Below are 27,432 nucleotides of genomic sequence, written 5' to 3' on the forward strand. Positions count from 1 at the left end.
CTACACTTCCTTCTTCGAATTGGGAGCAATAAATTTAACCGGTTCCATATTGGCATAGGTCAGTTCGTAATGGTCTTGCTGAAAAGGTGTGTACAAGTAAGTACTTGCAGCCCACCAAAAGTCACTTGTAGCATAAAGCTTATAAAAAACGACTGCCCTGCAGTCGCGCGAATTGGTCGGCTTGAAGCTTGTGGTAGACAGTTTTTTTGTTCACTTCATTGAGTCGAAATTTTCATGAATGGTCGAGTCAAGCACGAGTAGGTACGGACTTTGTATTTGTACCTAGACATTGTAGTAACTACCGCAGACAGTAATTGCTTGACTTGTTTGAAGGGGTTCTTGAACTTGAAATGGTAGCACTTTTAATCTTGGTTGGGTGGCGTGGTGACTTCCTTTTTTCGAGGATTGCATGAGGCTTCTGTTTTAGCGATTCGTCTCAAAATAAAAATAAATGCTTTATTTGGTTCCCTTATCCATTTTTTTCTGACACTCTTTGAGGAAGGAATTTAATAACACCTAGCTGTTACCCAGTTGCTCAAATAAGCTTTGTTGATTGAAATTCAGTTGATTTGATCTCATTTCGCACCTTTTTTGGTTAGCCCAAAGAATGCAAAATAAAATCCACTGAAGCCAGACATAGGAAGAATGCACCAGAAATTCAAGAAAAATGTGGTGAAGCTACTCAAAAAAAGACTGACATTTCTCGTGTTGGATGAAGCAGCTTTCAGCAGATTCAAATCTGTCTCAGAACGACTTAAAAACCAGTTTTGGTTCTGTCACACAACCTAACTTTTAGGTTTAAATCCGAACGTGAGCAGTAAAGAGCAACGTAGGTCAATACCATTGAGTTTTTAGATTTTATGTAAATTGAGTTCCTTTCAGTTATTTATGATTTCTTAATTGTTTTTGAATCAAAATATTTTGAAGATTTTTTTAAGAGAGTCTGTTTTTAGATATGGCATGAAAGTGAAAATATTTCAATATGGTTTCTATAAATTAAAAACCGGAAAGCATATTTCGAATCAAAGTTTTTGTCGTCTCGTGACGCTTGATTTTTGAACAATCGTAATCCTAGAATGCATACGTATGATTTTTAGCCATAATTTGTTTGTATTATGAAGTTTTGGATGCGTAGAAATTTCTTACGTTTTGTTTCACTTTAATCCGATCTTGAGTGCCAATATGCCACTATTGGAAGTTTGGCGACTTGTAACTATATTCGGGTACATCCAAATAAAAAAATCTCTCGGAGACCCTCAATGAATTCTTGAAATCTTTAATTTTGCATCATTACTTTTTTTATGGACGCTCCCTGAAAGCCCAGGAAAAAACTGTCTATTTAGACCTTGAAAGTTAAAAGTAACTCCTCGCCTAAAATGACTGTTTAAAGTCTGCTTCATTTAATATTGGAACACAAACAATTGCGTGTAGTTCAGTCATTTATTAACGAATTCATAATTTGTTTTTCATACAAATGTAGCATTTTCTTTACTCTTTCATAAAAAAAAAAAAAAATATTCATTGCTGTTTCGAAGAAATTCTCGTACTTTTCCCGTAATACGGCACATTAGGCGGCGCACACCCGTTTCGTCCACCGTTTTGGCGATTTGATTCCACCAGTTCTTCATTTGAGTCATGTTCCTAACAAGTTTTCCCTTTGCCTTAAGCCTCCGCTTCGTGATTGCCCAGTATTTCTCTATCGGCCGGAACTGGGGGCAGTTTGGGGGGTTGAGGTCCTTCGGTATTACGCTGACCCCGTTCGTTGCGTACCATTCCATAACCGTTTTGCTGTAATGGCAGCTTGCGAGGTCCGGCCAAAACATTACTGGACGGTCGTGGGCACGAATAAACGGCAGAATCCGTTTCTGTAGGCACTCTTTTTTGTAGACTTGTGATGTCATTGTCTTGTCAGTGAGAAAGACTTTGGTTTTCTGTCCACAACTGCATATCCCCTGCCAAATCATGTACTTGCGGGCGAATTTATCCGCAAACACGAACTTAAATTTTGCAGGTACATCCCCCCGAGCCGTCGCCAAATAAAATTTTTGACCAATTTTCGGATTTGCCCAAAGTCCGCCTTCACGTAGGTCTCATCGTCCATCAGAATACATCCGTCGAACTTGGTCAGCACTTGGTCGTACAGCTTTCGAGCACGGATTCTGGCCACATTGTTCTGCTTCAGCGTCCGATTTGGCTGTTTGCTGGCTCGGAATGACCTTATTCCTTCCCGGAGACGAATTCGTCGCACCGTACTGTGAGCGGCCTGGAACTTATTGGCCAAATCGCGGTCTGAAAGATTGGGATTCCTCTTGACGGCCTTGATGACTTTCCCACGCAGTTTCCGGTCGACAGTTCCACTCCGACGCTTCGAATGCGGCTTCCGAGCCGTCGTCAATGTTTCCTTGTACTGCTGGATAACACGCCATACGGTCTTTCTGGGCATATTAAGCTGTTTAGCTAGCTTCGATGCCGACAACAATGGATTTTCAAGAAAACTGTGCACAATTTGATCTCTCCGTTCGGCTTCCATGGCGGTTGTTTACAAAATGCTATCGTTTGGTGTTATGACATAAATACATGGTGAAAGGTAATGAATTTCCCGACACGTGGGTGAAAAAAGTTTCCAAATCCGTCCACTAGGAGCGCCACAATGAGCAAAAGAATTTGTTCCAATATTAAATGAAGCAGACTTTAGCTCCTGTTTCTCAAACGATCTGTACAAAATTTATTGTTTTGATAAACTCGTCACGTAACTCAATTATGTTTTTCTGACAATATTCAGCTACAACTAACTATTCATTTTAAAGTTTATGAAAGTCTTAGGCAAATAGCCGAAAAATTTGTTTTGGAAGCTATTAAATGCTGGAAAAAAGAATAGCTTTTAACTTCAGCTTTCTTGGAAACTAAGTGAAATTTATTTTGAACATTCCATAGCTGATCTACAGTTTTTTATCCGAAGCATGTTTTTGGATTTTTTTGTGTTAGACTTTGATTAATGGAAAACTGAAATGTTGCAGCTGAATATTGTCTGACAAATATATTTGAGTTACGCTACGAGGTTTCCAAAACTATTAATTTGTAAAATTCGGTTTGGAAACAAAAAAGATGCATTGGTTTTAGTTAGGAGTGTCAAATTAACACTCCAGGAACTGTAACGGGTAAAAATTATAGGGACAGCTGAGGGTCAAGGATTTTTTATTTGCTACACTAACAAAGCCGGTTAATGTCTTTATTTTCATTCCCTTCCATTCCCCCCCATTGGTGGAAATAAATTACTTGTACGAATAGTAATCATAATAATAATATTTTATTAAAATCTTTTAAGCTTCAAGGTCATTCCAACCTTCATGTTGACAAATGAACTTTCTTCATCTCGTCAGTCATCATTTCTTTCGCTTTTGCTATTTTTGTCTATTTAGTTAATTATGATTACTGTCATATTTGAAGCTGTTGTTTTTTCGTTATTTAATGCTTATCTCGACATTTGTGTAATTTATAAGCTTTTTTTTTTAGAATTTTTGTCACTTTTTGGTAAGTTTTTTTTAAAATTTTGTACTAGATGACCTTGTGTGCTTCGCTACACCTTCCAAATATAAATTACCCAGCAAACATTTTTGAAGGTATATTTCTTAACAACTTTGTTATACGTTTCATATACATCACAGAATGATCGTATGAAACACTAAAAACAGCATTTACCTATCAAAGAGGAGGCAATATACATACAAATTTTCTAATTCTGGCTAAAGCGATAAGAGTATACGAATTGGACGATATTCGACACCTTATTCATACATACTGAAAGAATGCAAGAGAGTACACGTTTTTTTCTTTCAACGCATGCTAACCGTACGAAATTGTCTTCAAAGTCTGCAATCATGGCGAACTTTTTATCATATCCGATTTTAACCATTTTATCCGACTTTGAGTAACGATTTTTACGATCTTTTACTTGCGTTAGTTGTAATTACGATTCGCAGTAACGTTTAAATTACATGAGTTATCATTTTTAATGCGATTTTATTTTTGCTGGGTAAATTAGTTATAAATGATTACCAATTTAATTTTTTGCATGCATTATTTAAAATGAAATTTCAACATTATTCAGAAGCAACAACTTCAAAATTAGGTATGCAGCTGATGTTTTGAATTGCAATACAAAAATAATTTCATATTATTCACTGAAATTTGATGGTTAGTGTCGTGATTTTACGAATCGCAATTCAGAGATTCACTTAAACACGTCTGTCGCTCACAAGAATAGATCGATGACTGACTTTGTTTTGTTTGTTTGCCTAGTGTTGCCAAAATAGCAAACGTTGCCAATGAAATTTATTTTATTATATTTATCTTCAGTGTTGCCGAATACAACTATTATTTTAATTTATTTTTAATTAAATTTGATTTCTTTTCTTCATATCCTTCATCTCATCCCTACAGTTAGAATTGTATTTCAACATCTGAAATTTTTATTCCATTTGTTAAAGCTTCATGAGTTCTTAAATTTCGATAAAATATATATTCTACTGGTGTGGATTCTCCACTCTCTTCCTTTTCCAAAATAGAAAGGGCTCACGATCTATCTACATTGGGAGTATCTAAATCACTTCACATGCCACATTTTGTTTTTTTTTTAAAGTTTTCGAGTTATGCCAAATGCCTTTTGCTTCGATTTATGAAAAAAATATATATGGAAATCCTCCACCCCCTAGGAGAGGTAGGAATTTCTAATAATCATACCTATTTTTTCGAACCCAAAAACTCACTCGTGACAAATTGAGTTCTATTGGTTGATAAGTTGTTAAGCTATACAACAAAATTATATATTGATAAGTTCTCAGGCTGTGCCAACTTTTTTTATGAGAGCCCCACTTGTCCCTTGCGATAGCCACGGTGAAAGAATGGAGAGGTCTTCCATACCAAAATTCGTTCCATTTGGTTGTTCGGATCTCAAGTGATGGAATTTTTTTTCACAATTTATATCAAACACGATGAAATCTTGTCATCCTCCTTGTACTTTTGTTCAATCTTTGTTTCGAGTTCTATTTAATTTTTTTTTCGTTTTTTAGGAACCTCTCATATCTGATTTTATTTCCTCAAAAAAGGCTTCAACGTGTCTTCATGTTCCATAGTTTGAATAGATTTTCAAGATTTCTGAAAAAAATTAGATTTTTTGGCAGCAGTCAATATTTTAACGTTAATCTTCATGAATATTAAAAAAAGGGTAATTTGAATTTAATTGTGATTTTTTTTAATTATCAGTTAATCAGTTAAGTGAATCATCTTATCATATCGAATCTAGTTAGTTTACCAATCTGGATGGAAAAAACCTTCAAAATGTTCGTGCTGTTTATATGTTTTTTTTGTTTACTATCAGAACCATTTTTTATAATAGGTACTAGCTGATCCCATACGAACTCCGTTTCGCTTTAAACTTGGAATATGTCAAGAACAGTTTGTATGAAAGTCTATTGCCAAACATTTTCCAGATGCACTTCTGAATTCATTGTTGAGTAATAATTGCAAAAATATTGGACGATCTGTCTGTCGTTTGCTTCTAAATTTGAAAACAGGAATCAACAGGAATCAATGGCGTCAACTCGGAAGCGCCTTCGCTGGCTGAAATAGAAGCGGCAATCAAAAACATGAAATCCAACAAAGCACCTGGGATCGATTGCATCCCTGCTGAAATGCTGAAAGCCGACCCTGCCTATCAGCACAAATGTTGCACCGTCTTTTCGCTGACATCTGGGATACTACAACATTCCCGGCCGACTGGATGCAGGGTATCCTCGTTAAGGTCCCGAAGAAAGGAGACCTGACAGAGTGCGGTAACTGGCGAGGCATAACGTTGATCTGTACAACCCTCAAAGTACTCTGCAAAGTGATTCTGAACAGGATCCAGGAGAAAATAGACGCTACACTCCGACGGCAACAAGCTGGATTTCGATCTCGACGATCATGTGTGGACCACATCACAACGCTACGAATCATACTGGAACAAATCAACGAATTCCAGGACTCTCTTCTGCTGGTGTTCGTTGATTTCGAAAAAGCATTCGATCGACTTAACCATGAAAACATCTGGGCGGCTCTAAGGCGACGAGGGGTCCCAGAGAAACTAGTCCATCTCATCGAAGCACAGTACGAGGCATTTTCGTGCAAGGTCTTGCACGACGGTGTCTTGTCCGAACCAATCCCGGTAACTGCTGGAGTGAGACAAGGATGTATTCTATCACCGCTACTTTTTCTAATCGTAATGGATGAGATTCTGATTGGATCGATTGACTGTGCACCGAACCGAGGATTGCCGTGGAATCCTTCAACAATGGAGCAACTGAACGACCTTGACCTGGCTGACGATATTGTTTTGCTCGCCCAAACACAACCAGATATGCAGAGCAAACTCGACGACCTCACCGAAAGTTCCAAGGCAGCAGGTCTCAAAGTCAATGTCGGAAAGACTAAGTCGATGGAGATCAACACAGGAAATTCCTCCAGTTTCATGGTAGCTGGGCAACAAGTTGAGAAAGTGGAGTGCTTCCAGTATCTTGGTAGCCAGATTACGCCTGATGGTGGTACCAGAAAAGACATCGAAACACGGATCAGAAAGGCCCGATTTGCGTTTGCGAGTCTCCGAAACATCTGGCGGTCACGCCAGATCTCTCTACGAACAAAAATCCGAATCTTCAACTCAAACGTCAAATCCGTATTGCTGTACGGGTGCGAAACTTGGTGCACATATGCGGTAACGACGCGAAAACTGCAAGTATTTGTAAACCGCTGCCTGCGGAATATCATCCGCGCTTGGTGGCCTGGCAACTGGATCTCGAATGAGGAACTACATCGCCGGTGTCATCAAAAGGCGCTAGAAATCGAGATTCGGGAACGTAAGTGGAGATGGATTGGGCACACGCTGCGAAGAGATGAAAACGAGATTTGCAGAGAGGCGCTATATTGGAATCCAGAAGGTCATCGAAGAAGAGGCAGACCCAGAAATTCGTGGCGGCGAAGCCTAGCCGCTGAAATCCGAACTGTCGACGAGAATCTTGACTGGGACCAGGTGAAGACGCTGGCTCCGGATCGTCAACAGTGGAGGTCTTTTACCACGGCCCTATGCACCGGAGGATCGGCGCGGGATCATTAAGTAAAGTAAGTAAAATCAATTGACCGTGCCAAAAAAATTCCGTGTTTGAATTTCGACTCAATCGTTGCATAAGAACGCAAAAAGCTAAACCCCTTTCGGTGGCCTCTTATACAATTTTTAATTACTAAAATAGATTGCCCTTCCCTCAAAACTCTCGTTTGCACATTTTCAAAGCAATCCATTGTACAATAATGTCAATATTGCTTAAAACAATGAAAAATTAATTTATATGGACGACTCCTTTCGTTGACTCCGGGCAAAACATTTGACATCTGAAATCGATTGCCCGTCCCTGAAAACTACCGTATGCAAATTTTCATCAAAATCCGATGTATAATAACGACGTTATTGCAAAAATATTGAAAGGTTAATATGGACGATCCCCTTCGCCGGCCCCTTACACTGAATTTAATACCAGAAATCCATTGTTCGTCTTTCGAAACTCTTGTGTACCAATTTTCGTCTGAATCCGACGTATAATAACGACTCTATCGCATCAACAGTGTATAGTTAATATGGACGACCCCTTTGGCCGACCCCTGATTTTAGTTTGGATAAATGAAATCAGTTGTTTGTTCCTAATAACTCCCATGTGCAAATTTTCATCCCAATTCAATGTATAAAATCGTCAATATCACTAAGATACTGAAAATTTAATATGGACGATCCCTTTCGCCGGCCCCTTACACTGAATTTGATACCTCAAATCGATTGCACGTCACTCAAAACTATCGTGTACCAATTTTCATCTAAATACGATGTATTTAGATGAAAATTCGCAATATCGCAAAAACAGTGAACAGTTAATATGGACGACCCCTTTGACCGACCCCTTACACAAAATTTGATACCTAAAATCGATTGCTCGTCTTTCAAAACAATCATGTGCAGATTTTCAACACGATCCGACGAAAAGTAACGTCAATATCTCGAAAACAATATTTGTCTTGTATGGACGACCCCCTTCAGAAGGGGTCATCCGAAAATCTGAAAACTTTTTTCATCATTCCTGGTCCTAATGAGCATCCATGCCAAATTTCAGACCTCTAGCTCTTAAGACGGCTGAGTCTATAGAGGACAAACAAACAAACAAACAAACAAACAAACAAACAAACATACAGAAATTGCTTTTTATATATATAGACTAGCTGATCCCGTACGAACTTCGTTTCGCTTAAAATCATTGGTACGTCAAAATGAGTTTAGAAAATGAATTCGAAACATTCTTTCGACAATTTTGGGGAAAAAATTCAACAGTGTTTAAAGTCGCTACTATTACTATTGCTTGAAATTCAAATTAAACGGTTTATTGGCTTTTTATTAAAATTTATGTGAGAGTGTTTTCTTCTCAATCGGTTGCAAAATCTAGACATAATGGCAGAAACATGTGCTATTTGTTTATGTGCACGACTCTTTTGCTTGACCTTCACACTTAAATTGGTATCAATTAAAAAATCATTGCACAAAACACTGAACTTAAAATGAAACCCTCTTTTTCTTCCCTATGGCCCGAAATTCGATAATTGAAACCAATTTTACGTTTCTCAAAACTCCCTTGTGCCATTTTTTCTTTTCAAATTATATGTAAAATAACGTCAGGAGCAGTGAACAGTGAATATAGACGCCCCTTTCGCCGACCCTTTACACGGAACATGCTACCTGGAGTCAATCGCTCATAGTTTATAACCCTCATCTGAACATTTTCATCTCAATCCGATGCATGATCACGACAATATCGCGAAAACAGTGAGCAACTAACATGGACGGCCTTTTTTTTGACCACGATTCAAAACTTGACACCTGAAATCAATTATCTTTTCGGTTAATCTCCCTTGTGTCAATTTTCATTACAATTCTATGCTCAATCAAGAAAATATCGTAAAAACAGTGAACAGATAATAACCCCTTTTGCCGACCCCTGAGTCAAGATTTGAAACCTGAAAGCCATAGAGCGTCCCTCAAAACTTCTATGCGGAAATTTTCATCTCAATCCAATGTAGAATAACGTCAAAATCGCAAAAATATTAAAGTTGGGTATGGACGACTCCTTCAGCCGACTTCTGATCCGCAATTTGAAACTTGAAATCGATTGCTCGTCCCTCAAAACACTCATGTGCTAATTTTCATCACAATACGATCTATAATAACGCCAATATCGCAAAAACATTAATCAGTGAATATGGACGACCCCTTTGGCCGACCTCTGACCCTAAATTTGATAACTGTAATCGATTGCTCGTCTCTCAAAACACTCATGTGCAAATTTTTATCACAATTCGGTGTATAATAACGCCAATATCGCAAAAACATTAATCAGTGAATATGGACGACCCCTTTGGCCGACCCCTGAGCCTAAATTTGATAACTGTAATCGATTGCTCGACTCTGAAAACACTTATGTGCCAATTTTCATCACAATCCAATGTAAAATAAAGCCAATATCGCAAAAACGTTAATCAGTGGGTATGGACGACCCCTTTGACCGACCCCTAACCCCAAATTTGATAACTGTAATCGATAGCTCGTCTCTCAAAACACTCATGCGCAAATTTTCATCACAATCCGGTGTATAATAACGCCAATATCGCAAAAACATTAATCAGTGAATATGGACGACCCCTTTGGCCGACCCCTGACTCTAATAGAGAATTCGTTTTCGTGTGGTGGTGCACCGGGGCACTACCGGTAGTGCACTTTTTGCTGTTTTCATGCTCGTTTTCACGATGAGTAGTCCACTGGTAGTGCACCATAAAGTGGAGGGTGGAACACTCTGAAAATATTCGGTGTTGCTTGCGCTCTCACCAATACTATCATGAATTTTAACAGCACGTGCTTCCCGATGTAAACAAATATCAGCTGGTTGGTTTATTTCTATACCGCGAAAATTGCGTTCGAGCTGATTTTTCTCTTTATTATCCCGAAGAACGGAAACTTGTTCCGGATTCAATACCAGTGCCGTTTCCAACAGAGGCGGAGAATTTCACCTGGATGGCACGTTCCAAAGCAAACAACTCTCCCAAGAAGAAATGTGCCCAGAAGGCTTGCTGCAATCGGTTCCGGGCGATGCTGAAAAAGGGCAGCAAATCCGAGTGCAAAAAGGCCAACCCAAAGATCTGGTGTTGTTCGGGAGGGTCCTATAAGTTGGTCTCCACAGCAAGAAGCGTTCAGCTGCGCCAAGTCCCGGATTCCCACCCGTTGCCCTTCAAAAACGGTAGTTCGAGACTACACCCGCATTGGGAGCTTGAATTTCGTTCGTTTCGGTCTGTTAGCAAAATTTTCTCCCCCGATTTCCGCGATCTGAGTTCGCCAATTTGACTTCCAAGAATTTTCTTTTGTCATCTGAAAACGGAAATAGGTACTCGAGGTATTTGCGAGGAATAAACGTTCAAAATACCGGAACCCTCAAGCTGGGGTAACTGCAGTCTAGCAGCAGTAAACATAGACCACCCAGAATCAGCCGGTATTGCAGTTATCATCAGAGCCAGAGGCGAATCTATCAAGCAAAATAAATCTGAAATCTTCACAATTCAACATAGTATATAAATTCATGCTAAAATTTTCATATTATTTAAAAGATAATGATCAACTAAAGTAAATTTCATTTCAATTTTCGAAGTCAAACGAAAACAAATACCAGCTGTAATGGATTGTTGACAGCTTGATGTTTTCTGTTGACACTGTCGATTTCACGTACACCAACAAAGGTGGGTGCAACACTCGATTCATGCTCGTTTTCAGCGTGGAAGGTGCAACACTTTCGGGTGGTGAAAACAAATACGGTATAAATTTGATAACTGTAATCGATTGTTCGCCTCTCAAAACACTCATGTGCAAATTTTCATAACAATCCGATGTAAAATAAAGCCAATATCCCAAAAACATTAATCAGTGGATATGGACGACCCCTTTGGCCGACCCCTAACCCTGAATTTGATAACTGTAATCGATTGTTCGTCTCTCAAAACACTCATGTGCAAATTTCCATCACAATCCGACGGAAAATGACGTCAATAACGCGAAAACAATATTTGTCTTGTATGAACGACCCCCTTCGGAAGGGGTCATCCAAAAATCTATAACATTTTTCATCATTCCTGGTCCTAATGAGCATCCATGCCAAATTTCAGATCTCTAGCTCTTAAGACGGCTGAGTCTATAGAGGACAAACAAACAAACAAACAAACAAACAAACAAACAAACAAACATACAGAAATTGCTTTTTATATATATAGATAAACCGTAAGGGTCTCATAAATCACCTTATGATATCAAAATTTATTTGCAACTAACCATCTCATCATGCCAATAGCATTACGTGCATCATAAAAGAAACTCATTTGAAATTTGTTGAGTGTTTTCAGCATTCCATTATTTTGTATGGAAACCTTCCTGAACAAAAACTCTAAGCGTCTTAAAATAGTTTATATCATATTGTACCACTAAAATTTTAAGGTGGGCCAAATAATTTCAAAATAGTTCAAATTATGTTATATTTAACAATAATTCAAATGGGCCCCCTTCCCCTCTAGAAGAAATCGAAGAGGTTTGTAACTATTATAGAAACCATCTCCGGTTCCAAAAACTCTCAAAGACCAATTTTCACGATGATCGCTTCAGTAGTTTCCAAGTCTATAGGAAACAGACAGACAGACAACATTTTTTTTTAAATTTGTAATTTTGTAAATTTTATTTATTTTATTTTTTTTAAATTCCCAATTGGATCAACTTAAGTATAAAATTGGTAGGTATCTTATTGAAAATTTGGTATATTGGGGTTTAAAACTAGTTGTGAGTTATTTCGTAGATTATCCTGGCTGTCAGAAAGTCTAGAATTGTCAGAGGAAATCTAACATTAAAAGACATCTTAGATATTTGTTATCAAAACATAAAAAATATTTCTAAGCAAATTAAAAAAATAATATCATTTTTTTTTCTAAGATAACTAAAACCTAAAAAATCTCCTTTTTTAAAGCAATGTATTTCGAAAACAAGAATATTTATTCAACATCTGATGGCTTATTACAATGGATGATAATAAATAGATTTAAAATTAGATTTCGTTTTGCAAGTGGGTTTGCTAGTTTATCAGTTATCAAAGTTTGATTTTATTCAATATTGATAAATATTGAATAACATCAAATTAAAATATAAATAAAAACATTCAAAAGCCATATCCTACAAGTGAATGAGTACAAAATAATCATTGTACTCAAGCTTGCATGCAAGACTGATAGTTTTACAGCAGAAAGCCTAGGACAAATATCCCTCTTCCTCCATATTCTGAGGTAGTATACTAGTTAAAAAGTCGGATTGGCAAGACGATATAAAAATGGTGTTGTGAGTTCGATTCTCACTTCCCTACGGCACTGTGTTTTTTTTCTTCATTTTCTTGTTTCTGGGATGAATTATCCAATAGGAAGAAAATCCCTTAAAAAGTTTTTCTTGTTTCGCTTGAATATAGTGGTCATTGTTATTTTGGTTGGGAGCTCGCTAGTAGTGCTTTGTCAAACATTTTTTTTTTTGGAACAGTGCACATTTCAGCTCATTTTCGGCACAGAGATTTGTTAAACAGGCATTGGATTTTGTTACATCTTCCATGGGTGTATTGTATATAGTTAAAATCTTCAGATTCATAGTTGGTCGAGAATCAATCAGAAATATAGTTAAATATAGGCGGAGTATTGTTGGAAAATTTATACTTTTTTCAACGTAGGGGCCCCGTCTTAGTGTTTTTACGCCAAGAAATTGGAGCCCTCAGAGCAAAAAGGGTAGAAGTGTACCATATTTTAAGCACGACTTGGTGTAATTATTAGAATTTAAGAATTTTGTTTTCATATTTGTTTGGTCGATCGAAAACTATGACTTTTCTTTAAAATATTGATCGAAAAATATCAACCAATGAATTGTAAGAATGAAGAAAGTGCATTGAAGAATTTTGGTAAGCGATAGGTTTGAAGGTTAATATTGTAAAACTTACATTAGCCTTTCTGTAAACATTATCTTCTTACCTCCACAGCACTAGCTTTCGAGATCATCACATACGGCATTGGTCCATTCCAGGCTCGGCTGAATCCCTGATTCCTTCCGTAAAGTTTCCGAATAGCTATGATACGGTTGAAGATTTCTGCAAAAAAGATAAACATGATTGAAATTCAAATATTATTCGGACACCCAAATACTATTACAGATTTCTAATTTATGGGTGATGTCATTTATCGTCCATCTGAAGTCAAGGTCGTCCTAAACAGGAGACAAGTTTCGTTAAAATCCTATAGCAGATACAAAACTTTTACTATCGTTTTTTTCCTTTTCTTTTCAAGGAATCTTCTCGAGTCGAGTGGAACTGGACCCCAACCTACGTTCCGAAACATTCAAGGTTAACAGGTTTGTTTTTTCTTCTTTTGATGTGCCTAATTTCAAATACAGTTCAGATAACCACCGATCGATGACAACAACCCAAGCGAAGGTCCGACTAACTTAGTCGATCTTTGTTGGACTAAGTTTGGCGCAGGCCTAACGGTAGAAAAGAAAAATAATATGAAAAAACATGCCTGCCGTTAACTTTCGGTTTCTGTCGATCTTTGCGTTTTTATGCGTTTTATTTTCGGAGAATGCCTATGACCTAACTCAGTTGTTTGATCATATTCATCAAAGTCTCGATTAACTGTTGCTGGTTCAGCACTAACAACAACAGATCGACGAAATCTACTCCGCTGGTGGCGGTGTATCAGCTTTGTCGCCTTCTTCGAGGAGGTCGACTGACAGTATTGCGAAATTATTTACCTCAAAAAATGACGGTATATAGACGTTCCGCTGCGTTTTGTCAAGTTTGCTGGAGGTGCTGAAACCCCCCACATCTCCTCTAATGGATTGTTTCTCACAGTTAAAACAAAGCTTTGACAAACCGTGTTGGCCTCCCAAAAGCCCCCAAAATAGATAGACAAACAGAGGAATTGTCTCAACTTCGAGTTTGTGTATACGGCATGTCCAAGTAGTCGCACTAAAATTAACCACCATTGACGATCCTGCCAACAATGTTTACATCTGGCGGCGGTCAAGTGAAAACGCCAACGGCCTGCTTCTTCTTCTGCAACAACAAGTGCCTCCTGTGTTCGGTAATAATTACATTTTATGACCGGGCGCCCCCACAAACGAGTCGGAAGATTCCTCCAACTCAACCATAAAGTAACTTAGTAGGCCTGCCTTGTTCTTCTGTGTACAAACAAACACAAAACTTTTATGTGACTCACTAAATTTCTCGCACGTTTACCGCTCGTTTATATGCAATCTAGCTTGGTGTGGCGTTAAAATCACCTCAGGTGATGAATCATGAGACTGTAAAGTAGTTTCCTCTTCAAGTACCTAACCTCTCTTTACCTTCCCCAATGATGAACTTCTGCCGTTTCATCTTTAATCGGGGTGACCGTGACTTTCGTTATGCAGAAATGGGTATGCACATGACAGTCGTTACAGTTCCGTTTCACAAGGAAAGAGGAAGGTAATCAGTCGGTTGACTAGTTGGTCGTTGATCTCGCGATTAAAACTTGTTATACCGGGGAGAAAGGTGCCAACTAGGTGGTAGCGACAGCTTGTCTGGTCAAGTTCAGCAATAATCAGGTCAACCTTTGGGTGGGAGATGTGAGGTATGGCGCAACTTCATTTATGATACTTGAGCTTGTTTTTTTATGTAACAGTAGTGAGCTGGGGATGTAAAAGATTACCATAAACGGGTCTTTATTTAATTCATATGTTAGAGCTCTCCTTCTAGCTGTAGGCTATAATTTATAATAACAGCAAGATTGAGGATGCTGAACTTAGAAAAAATGTAATTTATAAAAAAAAGTTATTAGGTATTCAACAAAATTTGAATAAAATTGTTCTACGTTTTTTAGCACACTAGTCCTAAGAACTTATCCATAGACTATGAGCGATTGTGTTGTTTCTGAAGTAATGACAAACAACATAAGTCGTCCTTAAATATCTCATTTGTAACTAATCATGATTAATATAAAGGCTCAGATTTTGGAAAACATTTAGGTTTGAGAAATGGAATTCATTTTAAAAGCTCGATCAGATTTAAAATTCGAATTTTATAAACAAATTTTAGATCAAAGGAAACGCAGATTTAAAAATCTTGATTTCGTATTTTGAGACTCTAATGATGCTTAAAATAACAAATTCATTATTGACTGACTGTTCAAATTTTTTCTCCAGTGACTGAAACAATTTTGGTGATTGATTGATCGAAAAGTACGTACACCTGTTTCAAACTTTTTTTTGAAACTCTCATTGGAAGAAAAACAAAGAATACATCCAAATGTCCAACAGAAAGCTTTCGACATCAGCTTTCTTGGGCACTTAGTGAATTTTTTTTAAGCAGTTGATAACTGATTTACAGTTTTCCAATTATTTTCTTCGACCTGGAATTACAAATAAAGAGGGATTGTTACTGAATATTGTTTGAGTATCATATTTGACTAACGGTTTCTAAAACTATAAATTTTGTACAAATTTCCAAATTGTACTGTTTAGAAACAAGCGAGATACAGCGATTTTAAGCGAAGTGTTCTAAACAGACGGCATAGGTATCTAAAGCAAGCCATAGACTACACCACATTTGTGCAAATGCGATGAATTTCAATGAAATTATGTCACTGTGAATACGATTTGTATCGTGTAAACCTTTTGAATGATCGCGCAAACGGTTTGAGTTAAATCGGTCGGGATCAAAATATTTTGTACAAACCACCCTCTGTGACATGGTGTATGGTGATGTTTGCACAAAATTCAGGCAATTTACTCAGCCCTAGCCGGGTAGAGGGGGGTTTGTTTTTGCTGTTGCTGTTTTAGCCAGTAATCGCTTGTGTTTGCGTGAAATATGTTTGTATCGTGTGTGGGCGAGCATAGAATCAAACAATCGTCGTGGAATCATCAAATTTGCACAAGCCATTTGTGGAATCTATGGCCCGCTCAATGGGAATTTTTTGTCGGGGCTCTCAGGGAGTGTTTTATGAATTCATTGGCTGTCCCAGGAGATTTTTTTTTCATTTTCATTCTTGTGCACCAGAAAATTGTTACAAGCCTTCAATTGTTCAATAATGTCATATTGACACCCAGGAATGGGTTAGGGTTAACATGTGCATATTCATTCTGCTTATTGAAACATATAATATCTGAACTTTGTTGGATTTCTACCAAGTCATCGTGTGTTTTGAGAAGTGAACTAATGCCAAATCCAGCCAAAACAGTAATGGGTGACTAGTGACTATGCTTGCAGATCATGGGCAGCAGGTGACAGTTCAGGCACTCTCGGACGTGAACAGATGTACCATGTAATTTACGAGCTTTTTAAAAAAACGAACACAAACACATACAGGATCTCAATGAAACTTTATGTTTCCTCGAAGAGATTCCTTTCACTTAACTAGCGTACATCTTTCGAGGATATGATTGCTAGCATCTTACAAATGCTAAAACCACCAGAAAGTGTACTATGTATGGGATTCGATCTCTTGAACGTTGGCTTAGAAGACTTGAAGGCAATCCTCTTCGCCACGGGCTGCGACATTTTTTGGTTTGACGGAAGTAGCTGAAGTTTTACTCGGCTTCGGCTTCTTGTCTTTAGGCTTCTTGTCTTTAGACTAAGGTTGCCAAATTGCCCGGTTTTAATCAGGTTTGCTCGGGTATTCAATACAAAATATAAGAACCGTCCGGTCCGGCCCGGTTGACCGGATTTCATCGAAAAAAACTGAATTTTGTCCGGATTTATTCACATTATTTGACACATCAAACAAAATAAAAAAACAAGTTGTGTTGTTAATTTTTTTTAATTTATGTCCCCAAAACGAAATTTTTGAACTAGTTTTGCAAAAATAATCATGAAGGGTTTGATGGTTTAAAAGGTTTGTTGAAAGATTTTTCTTGATTTTTTTTTTGAGTAATTTCAGGGTTTTGACAAAATGTGCCCGGATCTTTGGTTGTCAATTTTGAAACCAAATGCCAAGATTTTACCAGGTTTTTAGATAAAACTAGCCGACCCGGTAAACTTCATGTTACCTTTTACTTAATAAATCGTTGAAAAATGTTTAACTTCATCTACACGTTTTAGAGTTCTCGTGCTCGTGAATTAATTTTCATAAAATTGTTCGAGTCATAAATCGTCATAAAATTGTTCGAGTTGTGTAAAATTTCAAGTGGGTTTTGTATGGGTGGCCTTCCGTAAAAAGTGAGATTTTTAAAACTAATCAAAACCATATCTGACCCAAAAAACCCTTAAATAAGAAATTCGACTTTATTCCGACCGTCTGTTTATACGTGATGGTGTGACAAAGAAAACCCCCTCAATTTTTAGTATAAGATAAGCCCCCTTCCATAAAAAGTGAGATTCTTGAAACTATTCTTCAAACCATCTCTGACCCGAAAAACCCTCAAATACCAAATTTCCCTTCATTCCGACCGTCCTGAAGGTGTTACGAAGAATACGCCACCATTTTTATTTATAAGATTGCTCGGATTTGTCCGGCTCTGATACGTGCTTAAAAAAATTCTGGCAACGTTTATTTATTTATTTATTTATTTTTTTATTTATTTATTTATTTATTTATTTATTTATTTATTTATTTATTGATTAGATCCCAGGCTTCAGCCCTTGATCTTATTCTATAATATAAATCACACTTAATAACTACACTAATTGTTAATTTTTTAAAAGAGCACTGCACAATTCTACTTTTAATTTGTTCTCTGGTCATGCTTAGTTGAATAATATCGACGTTTGCGTTGTAAAATGCCATCATTCGGTACATCGGTTCGTTTCGGGCGTAATTCTGGATCCAATTAGCTAGTTGAAACGGCCTAACGCTTCGTAAACTGCTGCGGCCTTCGTACGGAGATATAAGAGATAATGAATAGGGCGAATAATGTCTTCCACAGATTAAATCCTTTAGAAACAGTGCGTCGATCAATTTTCTTCGAGTTTACAGCGTATCCAAACCTACCAGCATGCACAAGACTCGATACTCCGGCATTTCTGCTTGCCATCCAAGATTTCTCAAAGCGTATTTCAAGAACTTCTTCTGAACTCTCCCTAGTCCGTTGTTGTGTACACTCAGGTTTTTTTTTACGCGGTATTTCGTCCCGCGTAAAAAAAAACCCGCGTAAAAAAAAACCGCGTTAATTCGAAAATCCGCGTAAAAAAAAACCGCGTTAATTCGAAAATCCGCGTAAAAAAAAACCGCGTTAATTCGAAAATCCGCGTAAAAAAAAACCTCGTTAATTCGAAAATCCGCGTAAAAAACCCCGAATTTCGAAAATCCACGTAAAAAAACCATTTTAGTTAAAAAATTCGAGCAAAAAAGCACGTTACTAAAAAAATGCGAAAGAACCATGATTATTTAAAAATTTGCGTACAATGATAGTTTATTTTTAAGATAAAAACAATTAGATCGTCTGATGTCTCATGTCTCAGGTCTCATGTTCCATGTCTCAGGTCTCATGTCTCATGTCTTAGGTCTCATATCCCAGGTCTCATGTCTCAGGTCTCATGTCTCAGGTCTCATGTTTCAGGTCTCATATCTCAGGTCTCATGTCTCAGGTCTCATATCTTAGGTCTCATGTCTCAGGTCTCATATCTCAGGTCTCATGTCTCATGTCTTTTGTCTCAGGTCTCATGTCTTAGGTCTCATGTCTCAAGTCTCATGTCTCAGGTCTCATATCTCAGGTCTCATGTCTCATGTCTCAGGTCTCATGTCTCAGGTCTCATGTCTCATGTCTCAGGTCTCAGGTCTCAGGTCTCATGTCTCATGTCTCATGTCTCATGTCTTAGGTCTCAAGTCTCATCTCTCATGTCTCAGGTCTCAGGTCTCAGGTCTCATGTCTCATGTCTCATATCTCAGGTCTCATGTCTCATGTCTCATGTCTCAAGTCTCAGGTCTCATGTCTCATGTCTCAGGTCTCAGGTCTCATGTCTCAGGTCTCATGTCTCATGTCTCAGGTCTCATGTCTCAGGTCTCATATCTCAGGTCTCATGTCTCATGTCTCAGGTCTCATGTCTCATGTCTCATGTCTCATGTCTCATGTCTCAGGTCTCAGGTCTCAGGTCTCAGGTCTCAGGTCTCAGGTCTCATGTCTCATGTCTCAGGTCTCATGTCTCAGGTCTCATGTCTCATGTCTCAGGTCTCATGTCTCATGTCTCATGTCTCAGGTCTCAGGTCTCAGGTTTCAAGTCTCAGGTCTCAGGACTCAGATATCATGTATCACGTTCTTAGTCTCAGAGCTAAGATTTTCCCAACTACAAAAAGATTCTAAGTGTTTTCCTTTGAAAAAGTCTTAGAATATTTTCTCTCAAAAACCGCGTTAATTCGAAAATCCGCGTAAAAAAAACCCGCGTTAATTCGAAAATCCGCGTAAAAAAAAACCGCGTTAATTCGAAAATCCGCGTAAAAAAAGCCGCGTAAAAAAAAACCGTGTAAAAAAAAACCGCGTAAAAAAAAACCTCAGTGTATGTTGTAATACGGTCGCCACACAATGCCTACATATTCAATGACGGTCCTAACTAATCCAGTATAGATCGAGTCAATCGTATAAGGATTATCCAGCTCACGACAGATTCTACTAACCATTCCGAACATAGAATTTGCCTTTGCTACAACTTTTTCGATGTGTTTTGAAAAAAGTTGACTCCACGTCCAACTCCACTCCCAAGTCTTTCACTGAGTTTTGCCGAGCAATGATGCAATCGTTTTCCAAGCGGTATTCATCAGTGATATTGCTTATTTTCCGAGAAAATGTTATCAAGTTGCATTTCGAGGAATTGATCTTTAGGCCGAATCTACTGCAACACTCTGCGAACCTGTGTATCTAAGGAATTTTGCAGAGTCACGCAGTCCTTCGGGTGACGAATAGGCAAAAACATTTTTAAATCATCGGCATAAACCAGCACAAATACATCAGTCAGCACTTCAGGAAATTCGTTCATAACAGTGATGAAAAGAAGGGGTCCCAAGTGACTCCCTTGTGGAACACCACTGTTGACAGAGAAACTTCTAGATCTCACGTTCTCCAGTTTGACATATTGCGTTCTTTCGATCAGGTACGAACGAATCCATTCAAAACATGATCCGTTTATTCCATTCTTGCATAATGCCGACAGTAGAGCGTTTATACTGATTACGTCAAAGGCATGTCAGTGTATATTGCGTCAACTTGGAAACCTTGCATCATCCACTGTGAGGTTCTTGATACAAACTCTGTTAGATTCGTTATGGTTGAGCGTTTCTTGAGAAAACCATGTTGAACGTCCGACGTTACTTTAGACCCAATCTTACTTTGGCACGATGGAAAGGGTTGAGAGGGGATCCATGTTTTGGCCACATCCTGAACTGAGGCAGTTTTCTTACTGGCGTAAGCACGCATGACTCTCCAGTCCACAGTTTTGTTCACCGGACCCGGTTTCCGCCCAGATTATTTTCTGCCCACGAAGTTGCTTTTCTCTGCATACTTCCGAATCGAATTTCAGACCGCTCCAGTGCTTACTTTTTCTATTTTCGCCAACTTCCTCAGCGAAATGTTGTGGATAGTGAGGATTTGTGCACAATATTGTGTGCTTTTCCGGGGAAATGCTTCTCATCTTCACGGAAATTTTGAATAGTAGACCTCGCGATCGATACACAGAGTTTCGAGTTGAACTGTAAACAACAACACCCAGCAGAAATCAGCTGTATTAAAGTCATCCGGAATAAGCAAGTTTGTATCAAAACCGTGTTTAGACACAATGAGACATCCTATATCATGAAATTTCTCTATGATTTTCAAAGTATGATTAATCGAGGCTCATTGATATTTTTTGGAGGAAGAGCCCTGTTTTGAAACCCTTTGTAGCTACAACGATAAATTCAATCTTGTTAGCGTAAATTTGAAACACAATTCATAACAAATTTCTTTCATTAGAAAGAGTTTAATGTGAGCACAGTAGGTCGAATGTTTAAAAAATTAAGCAAAAAGTGTTTTTTTTTGTAAAAACTCCGTAAAAATGTTGGGTTTGTCACAGTTTGCCACGGTAGTGATTGTATTAAAAATTCAGATGAATCTATAAGCTTTTCAATGAATATGGTTCGACGCTGCGTAAAGCTGCGCAAGTTGACTGATGAAAAACTGAAATCATTTTTATGAGCATGATTAAAAAGAGAAAAAAAAATAATGAGGAATGCTGAAAAAGGGTCGTCAATAAATTTATCCTTGTATTGCATAACAACTTGACATATTTGAAACACTACCAGTTAAAAATATTCATCCCGTTTCCAATTGTTGAACGAAAAATGAATTATCATACAAGTTGGTTGAAGTTATGAAATTCAAGTAAAATAAAAACTTGAAATTTCCAAACAATAGCGCGTCTACAGGTAAATATGAATTATTTTGTTTGTTTGTATAAAAGAAAAACAGCCCCAATTTGATTTAGGCAACACGCCCGAACATTTTGTGTTGCCAAAATCGAATGTTGCCAAATCGAACGGATTTTTTTCTCAACTATTTTTTACTTATTTCTACAAAAAATTAGGTATTATTCATGATAATTTTTAGTCAATTTTTGACCATTTTTCGGCATTTTTTTATTTTTTCTTATCATGTTCTTATAAAAAATGCTTTTGAAGCATTTAACACTTTTCTTGGTTTGTTAATAATGTTTGTTTTTTTTTGTCATATTCTCTATTTTTGTTATTCCCCATCATTTTTTAAATATTGTTTTTTCTTTTGTTTGTATTTGTTTTTTAAATTTTATGAAATTTTCATAGTTTTTGTCATTTTTGAGTTTTTTTGTTATAATTTTCCATAAATTTTTGTGTTTGATGTTGTATTCTATCAACATTTAAAAACGTAAAAGCGTATTTATGGTCTTTGTCTTAATTATTTTGGCCCTATTAAAGCGAAAACTCTAAGATAATTAGTGGTATGAATAAGGTTTAGTAATTGCTTCGGTAGCTTTTACTTTGCTCGAAATCAAGCAAAGCAAAAGCCCAAAGTATTTGCTTAGTTTGGTATGAATAAACGTTTGCTTAGCAGATGTGTACTAAAGTCTTAGAACATAGCTTTTGCTTCGAAAAATAGAGCTATCCAACCAGCAGAATCTGAAATTTTCTAAAGTAAAATGAAAGAAGACGATCAAAAAATTGAAAAGTACGGCTAAAATAGCCATGAAATCGACGGTGCGGGTGGTGGGTGTAAGAACGATCGGAAAAATTTAAGTCAATACATGCTCGTATGTTGATGTTTAAAGAAAATTGAATATTGTCAAACAAAAAATGGCCTAGCTTTTTAACATTTATCATAAGCTCTCCCACACGTTTTCGGATCGGGATAATCCGATATATTAAAGAAACTATAGTAAACAAAGAAGCGCAATCTGATCCCTTTTGAAATAATGAGCTTGCAACCCTGCTGTTGGGCTACCTTTAAGACTGCTTGGTTTTGCTCGATTGGAATGAAACTGACAGAAAATGAAAAATTCCAATCGTGACATTTCGTCTCTTTTTTTACTATAGGCTCGTTACGATATAAAAAAAATAGGCAATAGGCGCGCATCTTAACTTAGATGTTTTTTTTATTCTTGGAATTATAAAAAAAATCATATAAATTTGGGAGATCTGAATTATGTTTTAAATTATTACAACTTTCTTCCAACTTCAAGCCGATTGGGACTTCTTCCACTGTAGCCGGATTTTTTTAATTTGAAATATTTACTAATTGATTTGTTTTGTTTCATCTTAGACGAATCATTTCATACAACGACAGGAATATGAAAAAAGTTGGGTTATCACTTCGACTGTTCTTTATCTATGTTGAAAATGCCATTTTAAATTGTATACAAGTGTAATATTGCTCATTTTATAAATTCATGACGTTGTTGAAGAATTTGTTTATTGGAAAAGTCTGCTACCAAGCATGCTTAGAAAATAAAGTAATTGCTAGGAGATTTCTCGAGCGATTGCTTCAGATTTGGGCTTTATTCATACCGAACTAGCTTGTTCTAAAAGTAAAAGCTCCTGACTGAGAAAACAGCTGTCAGAAAAAACTTTATTCATATCAACCGAAGCAATTGCTTTCTGCGACTGCTCGAATGCTCGATTTAGTTGAGCAAAAGCAATTGCTAGGGATTTTTCATACCACCTAATGTCGTTTCAAACAACCAATCGATTTGGCACATGTGCCAAAATCGGATGTTGCCAAGAATGAACGGGGTCTGTAGATACATTGTACAAGTTTATTGTTTATTGTACAAGAAACAAAACAAAATAAGTTACAATTACGCATCTTTGTAGTTTTATTATCAATGATGTGCAATTCACATACATTATCTTGGGCTTCGAGCAAAGTGAGATTAATGCCAAACATGTTTCTGTTTTCCCCTCTCAAGTAACTCCATTCGACTCAAGTGAAGATTGTTCAATAACCTAGATTCTTTCAAATTCAGTTGCCTCAGACATTTTCAATCATATTCATTTCAGTTTTAAAGCAAACTGACAATTTTGAAAATAAAGTACTTTATTCCATTAATGTGCAGCTTTCCACAACACAATTTAAAGTCTTATAAGTTGTTTTTCGTGAACTAAGTTATGAATTTAATTGTCCTCTTGAACAAAAATATTCACACTAGCAGGTTCAGAGAACACATATGAGATATAAAGTAATATTTCTTATAAGAAAACAAATGTTGAATTAAGAAAATAAGAAGACGTTTCCGATGAAAGTGATAAAGAAGAAAATGAGGTAGATTAATATTTTTTTTAAATAAATTATTTTATTTTGTGATTTTTAATTGAAGGAAAAAGGTTTAAAAAGCAAAATATTTAAGTCCAATCAAGGAGTCGTTTGTAAACTTTGTGATGTTTTTTCAACAGCGGAAACGCTGTATAGTAAAAGATTATATAATTTATTTTAAAAATCTATTCAAAACAGATAAAATAACCCAAACATAATTTAGAATTGGATTCGTGCTATATGGAAGGTCCCAAATCAATAATGGATGCCAGATTCGTGTTTAGCTGAATCCTCTAAATTGCCTTCAGTTTGTTTCAAAAGAAAAGTATTGGGCCGACAATGTAACGGAAATTGAAGAAGAAGGATGCAGTCATCCAAAATACAGATTTAGCAAAGTGGAAAAACTGATTCGATAAAATGACTGAAAAAAGTGTGCGCCGGCGGATGGGAGATACAAAGAATAAAGCATAAATATTTCCTACAAAAAAGATAAATATCTTTTTTTTCAATTTACTTCAGTGACCATAAGATTACCCTTATTTTCTTCATAGAAAGTATTTCGATCAAACGTATAGTTTTTTAAATACACGCATTCGTATCTGCCCCATTTCTAAATGAACAAAGCTTTCAGTGTTAGATTGATAGAGTCTCGTAGTTTTTCTGGTGGTTCGATTGAAATTTGTTTCATTTAAAATATATTTATATGTTTTTAGATTGAATGACGATATTTTACTACTACCTTTATCCATACAAAATTTAGATTAAACATCAAGTATTTTTTGTGTAACACAGAGGAAGTTTAATCCAACAATTTAAATTACTTGAAAATTTGTACCTCATCTATCCTTCTGTTTCCACTTGCTACGCGTAAACGACATACGAAACTTGTACAAACTCATTCTTTCAATGGAATGAAACCAAAAAAAATCATAAATTGAAAAGTTCCACGACACGATTTTGGATTGAATTGGTATAAGATCAATTTTCGAAACGATTAATATTTATGAACATTTTCCAACACCTTAGTTCAAGTCCTGTTGAGCAAATAGCCAAAAAAAAAAAAAAAGGATTTCTGTTTATACAAGTCCATATTGACAGCCATTGTCAACATTATTCCGGGAATGTATCGAAAATCAGAAAATCAAATTATCTATGCTAGACAGCTGGAAGAACTCCCAGCAAGTGCTACGTGATCTAGGCTTTTAATGATGTGTTTAAAATTAAAATGCTATATTTTATTCGATTGGTATATCAAACACGCTGTAGGAAGCTATGTCAAAACTTTAGTTACTCGACTGAATTCTAATTCACACAGGAGTTCTTTAATGCTTGGGTGTGGTCTTTGTTTTCTTAGAAAACATTTTTTTTTATCATACATTGTTAAGAAATCATTGTGGTTTTTTTGAGAAAAAATTAAATGAGATGAGTAAATTCATCGAGCTGCGTAGAGGGCAATCGATCATAAACTGATTTTCTCATTAACAGGTATTCGCACCTAGTAGGTACATCCTGCCGGCTGAGACCACCCAGTAGATTTTATCATACGAAAATAAATGTTAATGAGCACCCGAGTAAATTCCTCGAATTCATCTTCGCTTTTACTATATTCAATACAGAAGCAAAGGGCTAGCCAGTGCAATTGAGAAAGGATTGAAATAAAACGAATTTTAATGTTATTGAAATAGATTTTTTTAATTTTTATTTTTGAAAATGAAACCATCAAGAAGGGCTAGATTAACAAAGAAGTTGAAGAAAATTAATAAACTTTTTATTTTTATATTTCGAAGAAAAAAACTGACATTCTACACAGTGCAGTCAGTTTTTTTTCGAAATTTTCCAAATAAATAGTTCCAAAAATTTAAAAAAATACTAGGACTTAATGTAAAGTCGTTGAAAAATAGAAATGATTTTTATTTGTTAACGATTATTGGTTTACTGATGTTAAGCCATGTGGGATGCTAAGTTTTAGAGATATCATACCTTGGTCGAAATAATAAAATTGAGAGTAAATCAATTGAAGCCTTTTAAGTCAATTAGAATTTTTTTTCTTAAATTAAACTTACCAACATAAGAATTTTTATGAATTGTTTTCAACAAAATACTTGGTAATATAATTGAAAATATATCATAATCAGAACTTAGGAACTGTTTACAAATATTAACTTACCATCATGCTCGACATTGATATGCAAACTGTTTCCAATCAATGGCATGCTCGCAGGTCCCGGGATCTTTTCAATGAATTTCACCAACCTGCCGCGCCGTTTGTTGTACACATAAACTGCCCCCAGAATAGCGGTCACCAAAATCAGCGTGATGGGGGAAAAATATGTAAAAATTTTCGCAACCTTCGACAGCATAAAGCTGCCCTTCACGGTGCTCTCAATCATGTTTCGCTCGACTTATTAGTTATGATCCACAAAACGAGATATTTCAAACGTTAGGAAACACTTCACTTATTTGTATCACCTTTTTTTTCTAATTCGAAAAATAATTGCCTTATCACAACAACCTCAAGCTTAAGGTTACCGAAAACTGCCTTCACTAAACTCGAGCAAAGTGTCGCAATGTTTTCGCGCCGTTTTTCTCCCTCGTTTCCGGTTCGTTTTTTCACCCAACTTCTTCCGGCGCGGTTGAGACACACTAGGAACTCCCTTCCGAATACGTCCGGTTTCGGTTGATGTCTACCAGGTGCCCTGCCCGCCTTTTTTTTGGTGGATTCGAGTTTCCACGTAAAACGCGAAAACTTTTCGAGATCGCCCGACGTGTCCGGCCGAAAGATTAAAGCGAGACTAGAGTCGGCCCAGCACGAAAACATATATTTATAACTTAAGATGCTGCTGGTTGCGCGTTGCGTGCTGAGGCAGCAGAGATCAAACGAGTTTGTTGCGCAGATGGTAGATTTGTGTAGCGCTACGTTTAGAGTGTCGCATTGCACTTAATCCTAAGGAAAGGTTATTCGAAAACCCTGATTTTTTTGTTTTATACTTAGACTTCCTGGAACTAGAGCTGGAAAATAAAATAGAGTTCCGGATTTGGATTTTTTAAGAAATATACCTAATGTTTATTCTTTTTTCAGATGGTGGAAAATGGAATAAAAAAAGACTTATCGTAGATAATCTTAATTTAAATTATGTATGGGAATTTGTACATTCAAAAAAGCTTGAAATTAAGTTAGATTTTGCCTTTTCTTAAGCTTTAGTTTTTGCTAACATGAGAAGAAGCTAGAACTAGAACTAGAACTAGAACTAGAACTAGAACTAGAACAAGAACTAGAACTAAAACCAGAACTAGAACTAGAACTAAAACTAGAACTAGAACTAGAACTAGAACTAGAACTAGAACTAGAACTAGAACTAGAACTAGAACTAGAACTAGAACTAGAACTAGAACTAGAACTAGAACTAGAACTAGAACTAGAACTAGAACTAGAACTAGAACTAGAACTAGAACTAGAACTAGAACTAGAACTAGAACTAGAACTAGAACTAGAACTAGAACTAGAACTAGAACTAGAACTAGAACTAGAA

The 27,432-nt window shown here is 36.7% G+C and overlaps 1 protein-coding gene across 1 annotated transcript; it reads right to left on the reverse strand.

Moving 5' to 3' along the window:
* LOC129759286 (cytochrome P450 4c3-like) lies at window positions 1-26,679 on the reverse strand. Its single transcript, XM_055756704.1, has 3 exons — window positions 26,070-26,679; window positions 13,156-13,271; window positions 1-78 (listed from the first exon to the last, which is right to left on the reverse strand). Exons 1-3 carry the CDS (start codon window positions 26,290-26,292, stop codon window positions 1-3), a joined length of 417 nt encoding a protein of 138 aa, XP_055612679.1. The 5' UTR covers window positions 26,293-26,679.
* Between the last annotated feature and the right edge of the window lie 753 nt (window positions 26,680-27,432).

This window comes from Uranotaenia lowii, chromosome 1, assembly GCF_029784155.1.
Source record: "Uranotaenia lowii strain MFRU-FL chromosome 1, ASM2978415v1, whole genome shotgun sequence".
NCBI classification, from domain to species: Eukaryota; Metazoa; Arthropoda; class Insecta; order Diptera; family Culicidae; genus Uranotaenia; species Uranotaenia lowii.